This window comes from Salmo salar, chromosome 10 (genome assembly GCF_965601325.2).
Source record: "Salmo salar chromosome 10, fSalSal1, whole genome shotgun sequence".
NCBI classification, from domain to species: domain Eukaryota; kingdom Metazoa; phylum Chordata; class Actinopteri; order Salmoniformes; family Salmonidae; genus Salmo; species Salmo salar.
The window spans coordinates 90,915,156-90,927,604 of record NC_138300.1 but is presented as its reverse complement, the minus strand read 5'-3'; the positions used below and the strand labels follow the sequence as shown (position 1 = coordinate 90,927,604).

The 12,449-nt window shown below is 40.4% G+C and overlaps 1 protein-coding gene across 2 annotated transcripts in view; it reads right to left on the bottom strand.

Annotated features, from left to right (window-relative positions):
* Window positions 1–366: 366 nt before the first annotated feature.
* igf1ra (insulin-like growth factor 1a receptor) overlaps window positions 367–12,449 on the bottom strand; it is a 127,773-nt gene continuing 115,690 nt past the window's right edge. For both annotated transcript variants that reach the window (XM_014124119.3, XM_014124120.3), the window contains exon 21: window positions 367–7,394. In XM_014124119.3, the coding sequence (XP_013979594.1) occupies window positions 6,860–7,394 (535 nt within the window). In that variant the 3' untranslated portion in view covers window positions 367–6,859. The remainder of the gene's footprint in view (window positions 7,395–12,449) is intronic.

Here is a 12,449-nt window from a genome sequence, read left to right as displayed (position 1 = left end):
GGTGAGCACAGGCTGGGAACTGTTTGCTTAGATGATGGCCCCCTTTTTGTTACTATTCATACTGTATAAGTATATAGCCTCACTTGTTATTTTACTGCTGCTATTTCATTTTTTGTTACTTTTATTTTTACTTAACACTTTTTTTTCTTAACTTCTTAAAGCATTGTTGGTTAAGGGCTTGTAAGTAAGCATTTCACTGTAACCTGTTGTATTTGGTGCATGTGACAAATACACTTTTATTTTATTTTTGATTTGATCAATTTTTGATTTGATCAACAGAAAGTAATTCTGCTAAATATACAATTATGGTATACAGTCAGGTATGTTGAGATTTATAATTCATAAGTAATAAGTCATCACAACAAGTCATCTTTCTCATTCACTTTTTTATTCAAAATTTAAGAAAAAAGAAAATACAAGAAATTCTCATAGATACACATTAAGAGAATGGCATGTCAAAAATACACCAGCTCACCTATACGCATGAAAAAAACAGGAGGCCTCAGATACAGAACTTGCAAGAAGACAGTCTAGCCAAGCTGTTTAACCAAATCTATTTGCCAATCATTGAAATGACACAGCGATTCAGATTTTGTGAAAGTAAAGAATATAAAAAACAAGTAAAATCTTCTCAGTAGATCAAGGCCCATTTTGAAGTTGTCAGAATGCCAAGCAGAACAACAGTGCCTGAAAAATTATACTGATAAACCTCAAGCTCATTATTGCGATTTGATTGCACTGATGCATCTCATATAAACCTGAAGTTTACATATAAAACATTCGGAAGAAAATACAATTAAATGAATATTAATGAGAATTGAAATGCAACCTTTTCAGTCAATTTGATCTCCATTTATCTCCATGCAAACTGGCAATGCAAAAAGCAACTATTTATCTACTGTAAACAACTCTTCTTAAAACTCTAGTCATGTTATTTACTCTCTGCCATGACTACCCGTAATCTACTGGACATGCCTGTACTATTTATGTCCATGTGTTTGGTTGAGTTATGGGTATAATAGGTCTGTAACCTTCTGGTAACTAAACAACTCTGGCAGCGTTCCATAAAAACAGATATTCACTTCACAACAGGACAACCCTTTAACCCATTTTGATAACTGAAAATAGGAAGAAATAAATGTCACAGACCTGTATCTTTTATCATTACAGACACCAACACTTGAAACACTAAATCTAATTGTGAAACACTCCCAGCCATTATACTGTACTCAACAACAGAAGCGCAAGGCTCTTGTTAAAGCTAGAATCATTAGTTGCTACATACATTTTTGGACTTATGAATTATTGATATATACCCATTGATTCTTGAAGAATATAACTTATAAATACCCCAGGTGCTTAATTCCACTGTCATACCCGATCAGAACCCCAAATATAAGCTTTTTTTGCTCCAATGTTTGTAAACAACATAAATGTAAACAAACACTGTATACTGTAGCCTCAAAATATGGTTAAAATGTACATGTTGATATCATGGATGGTCAGTCCTTGCATCCATAGCTCTGTCTATATATTTGAGAGTGGTAACATTTCTCCAGGCCCATCCCTCAGCTTTTTACCAAAAAAAGAGTCAGGTTGACTATTTTGTTTTTGTTTCAACTAAGGATTCTAGCATTAAAAAGGTGACCTAGATTCTTTCTTTAAAATCTGGTAGCATATATACAGTATAAAGCCATTTGTTTCTGGAAATGTGCCATTCATCCAACCAAGTCTTTTTTGCTACACTCATTTCCCCCCCAATGGATTTCTTCCTCAAAAATAATAACTTCAGAATATACTGTAGAACACTTTAGCCTTCTGGGCTATGTTGAACTGTGAACCAAAAACCTTTCTCCATCCCACTACCGAAAAAAATTAAATATTGTTCCGTATCTAGTATAAACTCTAATATGCCCTCAGCTCCACTTGTCTTTTGCTCTACAAAATTGGATTTTCCCCTTTCAATGACCCTTAATCTATTGAAAAATACATTTAATGACAATTTGAGGTCTAAATCCAACGCTGCCATCTCAACCACACTTCTATTGATATTGGCCCAGTCTTCGAGGATTTACACCCAGGGATTGAGACAGTCTTTACTGCAGTGTTATTATCAGCAGCAGTAGAATAGAGAAAGAGGGTGCAGTCTTATGAATAATCACAATGAGGATGATGATGAAGAAGATTACGATGAAGGGACAGTAGAAAAATCTGATAAATCTATTCGAAGCCAATTGGAATGGTTTTTAAAAATCTTAACACGATACAAAAAAAGATAACTGCATTATTTGAATGTGGGAGCTTTGTAGGTGTTATTTAGAAAAGTGAGTCATTAGGGGCAGGTGGATAGGATGGAGAGATTAGATGATGAAGGAGTACAGAGGAAACAACAGTGTCCTGTCTGACAGATGCATGAGGAGGTGGAGCAGCAGCAGATGGCTGGAGATGTTTTTTTATACAGTTAGTCTGCTTTGAGACATCCCTCCCAGGACAGAGTATGTGGTGTCCTAACCATTTGCCTTCATATAACACAATTACTCCATATTGACCTAGTATATCTCTAATGCTGGTGATTTCTACACTCAACTGCTCCCAGCAACATAAACGACAAAGCTCTGTTTTGTAGTTGTAGCACTAACTTTGAGAACTTGTGGGGCAGTTGAGTCTAGGAGTATATGAGTATGTTGTCTTCACTAAGAGGGTTTCAAAGAAATAAGTGCCGTCATTTGTACTTCAGGGGAAATCCTTACTTTACATCACCGTACATACGATATTATCAATTAACATTTTTACATGAAGAAGTGTTTAAGCTGAAACCAGAAGCCAGTGTTGGCAAACATTCTATAGGAGTTGTTTCAATGTCAGTAGTGCTTTAGATGTCCAGAATTCAGGCTAAAGCCAAACATCCTCTGATCTACCTGGTTTCCCAATATATATTACATTGCAAAATGTCTTAAACGATCAAAGATGATAAATGCAATGTTCCCATTTTTCTTTACCCACATGTTGCTTAACTGCAATGTATTGATTTGCTTTAAATGTACCTAAATACATGATACAATAGAAAACAAAAGAAGATACCATTCAGCTTCACCCTTCTTACCAGCTGTGTGATCAGAGGATTTCTAGTTGTGAAATCATTTGCAGAGGAGTGGAGATGGGATGTCTAAGGTGGCTGTGTCGTGCTCTCTACCAATACATAGTGTACTGTGACCTCATGTAGCCTACGACAAACGCTTCCCATCACAATAGTAATTTAATGTTGTTCTAAGTTAGCATTATTAGGTAACCCGGTTAGCATGTTAGTGCTCGAACCATGAGGGTGGGAATAGAGCCATTTCCTGTGCAATACAGTACATGCCAGTCAACCTCTTTTATTAAATCAAAGCCATAATATAACCTGTACCACATACATTATATTCCTCATACTTTCAGTTTAACTACAAACATACTTTGTTTTCCATTTAAAATCTTTGGACCAGCACAACATTTTAAGAGGGCACGACAACACCAGTTCCCCTCAGGAGACTGAAAAGATTTGGCATGAGCCCAGATCCTCAAAACGTTCTACAGCTGCACCATCGAGAGCATCCTGACTGGTTGCATCACCGCCTGGTATGGCAACTGCTCGGCATCTGACCATAATGCGCTACAGAGGGTAGTGCGTACGGCTCAGTACATCACCAGGGCCAAGCTTCCTGACATCCAGGACCTATATACTAGGCGGTGCCAGAGGAAGGCCCAAAAAATGGTCAAAGACTCCAGTAACCCAAGTCAGACTGTTCACCCAAGTCAGACACGGCAAGTGGTACCAGAGCATCAAGTCTAGGACCAAAAGGCTTCTACCCCCAAGCCATAAGACAGCTGAACAATTAATCAAATGGCCACCCGGACTATTTATATTGACTCCACCCCCTTCCCCGTTGGTTTTTACACTGCTGCTACTCGCTGTTTATTATCTATGCATAGTCACTTTACAAATTACCTCGACTAACCTGTACCCCGGCACATTGACTCGGTACCCCCTGTATATATCCTCGTTATTGTTATGTAATCTTTTTGTATTACTTTTTGATTCGATTTTTTTTTTACTTTAGTTTATTTAGCAAATATTTTCTTAGCTCTATTTCTTGAACTGCATTGTTGGTTAAGGGCTTGTAAGTAACATTTCACGGTAAGGTTGTATTCAGCACGTGACAAATCAAATTAGATTTGACATGTAGTTGATACAGAACTTTTTAAGCATGGCACCAGATATAATTAGAGCCACCCTAGAGCCATCCCATCTCCACACCAACCGGGTTTGTGTGTGGTGTGTTTTGTTATTAATAATGTTATAACCTTATACAGACTAATGAGAAAAGGTGAGACATACTTTTCTTTTCATACACACTTAAAAAGAGTGAGGTAGATATATACTTGAAGGGAAGAAAAAAAAGTCCCCCAGCCATGACACCAAAGAAAGTACATATCAAAAATCCAACTTTATAATGAATGAAGGGGCATTTATACAGTGATTTAAACTGATATCACAAAAGGAAAATAAAAAAATAAATAACAATCCTACAGAGAATAACTTCAAAGCTGGAAACTTTTTCAAAAGATGAGGAGAAATCCTTCAAAACACTTTTCATACTGACACCCCCAGTAAGACCTATTCAATTCATGACATTGAAATGTGACCACTTCCCTGGACTTTAACCCATCCTTATTTGGTTTACAGGTGCCATGTTTAAGGAGACAAACAATAGAAACTGTTTTCACTTTGATCATAAGAGAATGAGTATGACAACACAAATGAAATGAATGATAAAGGAGAATAAAGCAGTAATGCTGCACGTGAAATCTAAGACACAAAAAGACAACTTTGATTATGGATGAGCTTTCTTTGAGAGGATGGCGAGTGGTTGGGATCATTAAGGCAAACGAGACAACCCAATTAGCCCTATCAGTTGAGAGGCAGGAAAATGGATGGGTTAAAACACCAGATCCAGTAGAAAAAAGAAGATCCTGTGTAACTGATCCTGACTTCAAAAGGAGGCACTGGGGGAGGCAGGTGTACTGCACATTTCAGTGTGGGGCTGGAGGGGAGGGGAGAGGGCACTATTGGACTCAACAGAGAGGTGAAACAAGCAGAGGACAGTAATGAGAATATATGGAGAAAGCAAAACATGTACTTCGACCTGAGATTAAGTTGCACCTAGGGGGCAATAACTAGGTACTAGACAACTGGTACAAAAAGGGTGCCAAACGTACACACTCGCACACGGAGCTACGGTGTCCATTCGAACTATTAATAATAATAATAATAATAATGATAATTATATAGAAATCTACAAAAAAGAATGCAAAGAAAAACATGTTCATAAAAAATAAAAGGCAATGGACAATATGTTGTGATACAGACAACCTGTTCTGGGGTAAAGAAGAGAGAAAGGTCATTTTTTTAAATAATTTTTTTGCTAGAAGTATGAAGCATAAGAAATGGACTGTAGTGGAGATCATAAAATAGTCAACCTGAAGGATTTCTTAATATATATAACATCCAAAAAAGAAAAAGAAAAAAATAGCAGCTTTATTCTGTACAGACATAGAAGAGAACATCTGAACCGTATAAAAGTTATAAAAGTGACAAACCAATGATGTGTGTGTGAAAATGATCCTAAGGTCTAACATACAACTGTAAGACCTTTATATAAATGTTTGAATTGTACAGAGAGACTAATGACTAGTCTAAAAAATACCTGCTGTGTACAATGCCTTTAGCAGACTTATGTATGCTCACAACGTGGAGTTCTGTTAAGTCCTTTAGTTCTCCTTGTATCAGAACTGATCCAATACCTTCCACTTCAGGTTTGTCTCTGTATGTGTTGTATTTTTGGCGCCAAGTCCTTTTTGTTCAACGTCTCTGTTGGTGATGTTGGTGTTTTCATCTCTCAGATGACACATACAATAAAATAGGACTCCAAATAAGGGCTCTGATGTGAACCCGAAAAACCCCAGAAAAGAAAACAGGCAAATTCCTTTTACAATTTGATTGTAATTGTGAAGTAGAAAAAGAAAAAAAACAGCAATGTGGGAGTTTTAGGATGCTTGATTGTGTTTCTCTCCATGTCCAATCAAAGAGAGAAATTAAGAGCAAGAGGGAGAAAATTGCTAACTTTGATTTGGCAAAACATATGGCAGATTTACAATAGCCCCTCCTCTATCCTATCTACCCACTCCTGAAAACATTCCCTCCTACCCCGGAATATTGACAGGAAAACCAATGAGCCTAGTCCAGAACACATCAATGTCTGAAATATGGGAGAAGTATATTGATGGAAAGAAGTATGGAAGAGGAGCTATATCTTACTGTCAAGAGAATCATGTGTTTGTATAGAAATACACAATCAGATATATACAACCTTCTCTCTGAAATCATCAAAAAGTGCTCTTCTGTCGGATCTGCTGGCAGATATGCTTAAAATAAGTTATTGTCTCTCACTTACAATACCTGTCAGTCAGGGAATATTAATAAGTCTGTATTTTTGTCTTTCTTTAAGGATTAAAAAAAGTAACAAATACTCTACAAGAAGGAAACACCAGAGCTCCCCAGTGTTGTAGTTCGGTTTGAGCCACCATGCTCCAAATGCTTTAACAGGTTTCTCTACTGTTTCTCAGTCTTGGTATTCAATCATAAATCTTGTTAATATTTTTTTTTTTAAGAAAAGACTCCTACTGCAGTAGAGTAGTATAATGTCTGTCAGTTATTCACTCATCCATCCCCCCATTAGAACTAAAGCGGAGGAGAAGTTTATGTTACCCTGTCTGAGAAGAGGAGGTGGAGAGGGGTGATCTGGCTGAGGGGGGCTAGGGATCAGCAGGCTGAAGACTGGGGCAGTGGCAGCGCCCGCTCGTTCTTGCGCCCCCCGTTCATGTGAGCGTAGTTCTGCGTGTCCTCAAAGTTCGGCCGTAGCACCACCACTGGCCCGTTGGCCGATACCTGTGCTGAATGCTTGTCCAAAGCCAGGCTTGGGGAGGCCGAGGCAGAGGCAGCAGGGGCTGAGGTGGAGGGGGAACCAGGTCCCATCAGGGTACTAGAAGGGCCTTGTATTGGAGATAACTGCTGGGGAGGAGGGGGCGCTGAGCCCCGTGTGGCCCCCATAGGTCCCTGGGAGGGCTGAGGGACGGCAGTGGGGGGTCTGCTGGGTGCAGGGTCCAGTGGCACATTCTCCATGTTCTCCACCTCCATGTCCAGCTCCTCAGTGTCTGGGGGCTTGTTCTCCTTGCTGAAGAAGAAGCTCATCTCACTGAACGGAGGCTCCAGCTCCTCCTTGAGGCTGTTGATGATCTCCAGGAAGGATGGACGCATCTTGGGGTTGTACTGCCAGCACATCCGCATCAGTTCAAACCTAAGGGCAACACACAGACAATCTCAATTATACATATATCATTACATCTTCTCACCAGAAGGTGGCAGAGTACACCAATATTATAGAGCCCATGAAAATGTTTCTGATACTCACTGAACCAAAGAACTTCCAGAACTTTCTATACAAACAACCACTGCAAACTATACATAGTATCTCAGTTTGAATGTACCATCATAATATACTGTAGAATGTGTACAACTACACTACATGTCCAAAAGTATGTGGACACCTACATCCCAACGGTGTTCGATGGAGTTGAGGTCAGGGCTCTGTGCATGACAGTCAAGTTCTTCCACACCGATCTCAACAAACCATTTCGGTATGGACCTCGCTTTGTGCATGGGGGCATTGTCATGCTAAAACAGGAAAGGGACTTCCCCAAACTGTGGCCACACAGTTGGAAGCACAAAATTGTCTAGAATGTCATTGTATACAGTAGCATTAAGATTTCCCTTCACTGGAACTAAGGGGCCTAGCCCGAACCATGAAAAACAGCCCCACACCATTATTCCTCCTCCACCAAACTTTACTGTTGGCACTATGCATTCGGGCAGGTAACATTCTCCTGGCATCCGCCAAACAAAGATTTGTCCGTCGGACTGCCAGATGGTGAAGAGTAATTCATCACTGCAGAGAAGGCATTTCCACTGCTTCAGAGACAAATGGCGGCAAACTTTACACCACTCCAGCAGACGCTTGGCATTGCAAATTATGATCTTAGGCTTGTGTGCGGCTGCTCAGCCATGTTAACCCATTTCATGAAGCTCCCGACGAACAGTTATTGTGCTGACGTTGCTTCCAGAGGCAGTTTGGAACTTGGTAGTGAGTGTTGCAACTGAGGACAGACGATTGTTATGCTCTATGTACTTCAGGACTCTGCGGTACCGTTCTGTGAGCTTGTTGCCGACTATTTCGCAGCTGAGCCATTGATGCTCCTAGATGCTTCCACTTCACAATAACAGCACTTACAGTTGACCGGGGCAGCTCTAGCAGGGCAGAAATTTGATGAACTGACTTGTTGGAAAGGTGGCATCCTATGACGATGCCACGATAAAAGTCACTGAGCTCTTCAGTAACACCATTCTACTGCCAATGTTTGTCGATGGAGATTGCATGGCTGTGTGCTCGATTTTATACACCTGTCAGCAATGGGTTTGACTGAAATAGCCGAATCCACTAATTTGAAGGCGTGTCCACATACTTTTGTATATATAGTGTAGACAGTAAATCATAAATGAACATACTGTGGAAGGCCAGCGACAGAACACAGAAAACGTCAAAACAACATAATAAAAGGAGAATCATTACAGTTGGGTGCGGTGCTCCCCCACACACCACATCTTAAATTATACACAAACAAGCTAAGAATACCTTCTAAAGCCTCAGAATACCTTCATAAACACCTCAGTCATCTCTGTCTATCTCCCAGCAGCCGCCTCTCTCTGTCTGATCTCACAACAGCCTGTACAGCTGGGTATTCTAGCCTCTCTGCACTAAAGCATTCTGGGTAGTTAAGCAGACACTTAATTTCAAACTACGTTTTAACCAGCCATGGGTTGTTTTTCACCCTCTCAGTTAGTCTCTTAAAGTTGTCTTTCAGATGGCTAAACTAAACCCCGGCTCCAAGACCTCCCATGAAAATGGCTGTAATGCTTGGAGCTGAGCCCACGCTCCAGAGTAACCTGTCTGCTTGGCGTTGGCCTGCTGCAAATTCTTCCTGAGCCATCTGTCGCTGTGTGTAACACTCGTTGATGTGAATACGCTGCAGTATATCCTCTCTGCTTGTCAGCACTCAGCTCCTCATCACACACAAACACATTCCAGGACCTTTTAGCAGATTTCACTCACATCATGATATGTAAACGTTGCATCGTTCACGACATTAAAAATAACCAAACCAAAGCTAGCCAGAGTAGAGCTAGAGAGAGCAACCTATGCTATGCCAGACCATTAACGTAAACAGGAATCTTCAGCTGTAGGCCATTAACATGTTCCCCAATATCACCACTCAGAATACCATATATTTTCATGCAGCTCCCTAACATTGGACCAAATGTGTAGTCATCCTTTACCATAGAACAGTAGTTCAGATATTGAAAAAATGTCTATCTGGTATAAATATTTCATTCTTCACTCATGCCCATAAAAATTCAGCTTTGAGGGAATGTAACCCTTTGAAAATCAGAATTTCCTAACTAATTAAGGATATGATACACGTGGTAAAACCTTTCAAATATGACTCATCCCTTTCTCGATTATGTTCTCCTTGTCTTCTCTGTCATTGATGTTGCCAATCATTTTTTTGATTACTTTATTGGCAAAGTGGGCAAACTTAGGCAGGAAATGCCAACAACGAAAAGTGAGCCATCATATTCATGCATGAAAAAAAAAATAATCATTAAAGAAAAGCATTGCAACTTTGAATTTTGTAAATAGTCTGGGTGAGGTGGGAAAATTATTGTTATCGATCAATGATGACAAACCTCCTGGAAGCGACAACTTAGATAGAAAGCTACTGAGGATGGTAGCTGACTCTATAGCCACTCCTATCTGTCATATCTTTAATCTGAGCCTAGAGGAAAGTCTTTGTCCTCAGGCCTGGAGGGAAGCCAAAGTAAATCCCCTACCCAATAGTGGTAAAGCGGCCTTCACTGGTTCTAACAGCAGACCTATAAGCTTGCTGCCAGCTCTTAGCAAACTGTTGGAATTTTTTGTTGTTGACCAAATTCAATGCTCTGTAAACAAATTAACAACAGACTTTCAACATGTAGAGAAGGGCACTCAACATGTACAGCACTGACACAAATGACTGATTAGTTGAAATAAATTGATAATAAGAAGATTGTGGGAGCTGTACTGTTAGATTTCAGTGCAGCCTTTGATATGATGGACCATAACCTGTTGTTGAAAAAACGTATGAGTTATGGCTTTTCAACCTCTGCCATATCGTGGATTCAGAGCTATCTATCAAATAGAACTCAAAGGGTGTTCTTTAATGGAAGCTTCTCTAATATCAAACATGTAAAGTGTGTTGTACCGCAGGGCAGCTCTCTAGGCCCTCTACTCTTTCCTATTTTTACCAATGACCTGCCACTGGCATTAAACAAAGCATGTGTGTCCATGTATGCTGATGATTTCAACTATATACGCATCAGCAACCACAGCTAATGAAGTCACTGAAACCCTTAAAGAAGGTTTTGGAATAGGTGGCCAGTAATAAATCTCTAAAACTAAGAGCATTGTATTTGGTACAAATCATTCCCTAAGTTCTAGACCTCAGCTGAATCTGGTAATGAATACTGTGGCTGTTGAACAAGTTGAGGAGACTAAATTACTTGGCGTTAACTTGCATTGTAAACTGTCATGGTCAAAACATATAGATTCAATGGTTGTTAAGATGGGGAGGTCTGTCCGTAATAAATAGATGCTCTGCTTTTTTGACACCACACTCCAAAAAGCAAGTCCTGCAGGCTCTAGTTTTGTCTTATCTTGATTATTGTCCATTCATTTGGTTGAGTGCTGCAAGGAAAGATCTATTTAAGCTGCACCTGGCCCAGAACAGAGCAGCACGTCTTGCTCTTCATGGTAATCAGAGGGCCGATATAAATACTATGCATGCCAGTCTCTCTTGGTAAAGAGTTGAGGATAGACTGACTGCATCACTTATTTTTGTAAGAAACAATGTGTTGAAACTCCACAATTGTTTGCATAGTCAACTTACACACAGCTCCGACACACACACACACTTACCCCACCAGACATGCCACCAGGGGTCTTTTCACAGTCCCCAAATCCAGAACAAATTCATGAAAGCGTACAGTATTATATAGAGCCATTACTGCATGGAACTTCATTCCATCTCATGGAAGTGAACAGCAAATCTGGTTTAAAAAAACAGATAAAGCAACACCTCACGGCACAGCGCCTCTCCCCTATTTGACCTAGATAGTTTGTGTGTGTGTATTGATATGTAGGCTACGTGTGCCTTTTCTATTTATTTTTTTTTAAATGTATTGATGTAGTTCTGTCCTTGAGCTGTTCTTGTCTATTAATGTTCTGTATTATGTCATGTTTCATGTTTTGTGTGAACCTAAGGAAGAGTAACTGCTGCTTTTGCAACAGCTAATGGGGATCCTAATAAAATACCAAATACCCCTCTCTCCCCAGACTCTGATTACAGCAGTGTTCACCTCTGCAACCCTGCTGGATCTACAGGCCTCTATAATGTAACTCTTCACTAACTCACTACAGTAGAAGTGACCAGCAGCTTTTCCCATATAAACCATCCCCCTAACCCTCACCCTCCCTCCCCTGCGTAACACAACCCACATGCTCCTGCAATCAGGACACCACTGCGAGGCTGCCATAGAAACCTGAGGTTTGTGTCTGCATAACACTCGCCCCTCTCTCACCTCTCTGTAAGGTGAGGTCAGCCATGGAGAGTGGAGGAAAAAAGGGAATGCCTTCACATTGAGATCAGAGGCAGAGAGGAGAAATGCATGTACACAGAAGAGCCACCTGACAGCTAAGGAGGCTGTTCTCTCCCACTTTCCAGACAGATATTTCTTAATGAGACTAGAAATTCAGGCTCTGTCTGTATGTCTCTCTCGCTCTCTCGCTCTCTCTATTACAGGATAGGGCTGATGAGCAGACACTGATCCGTTGCCTCGTACCCTCACTAATGGGGAATGAGGGAAATATTTCACACACGGGCCGTGGCATCCCTTCTATGGGCCTCGGCTTACTGCTGAGGCGGGAGCTCCTGTCCCGCCAGCTGAGCATGGGGGCCATGATGTCACTGAGCTCCATTTAAACCGTGACGTAAATGTCACCAGTCAGGCATTTGCTTAGCTCCCCACTGGCATACAGATCTCATGATATAGTATGCACATTTGGCCCCTCAATTCTAAATAGAAGCAGCAGAGGCAATATTCGCAAGAGGTAAATCTTTAGATTTAGCTAGGAAACAATGACAGTGAGCTGGTACTAAAGGACAATAATATCTGAAAATGCACCTAAAGAATAAGCATAACA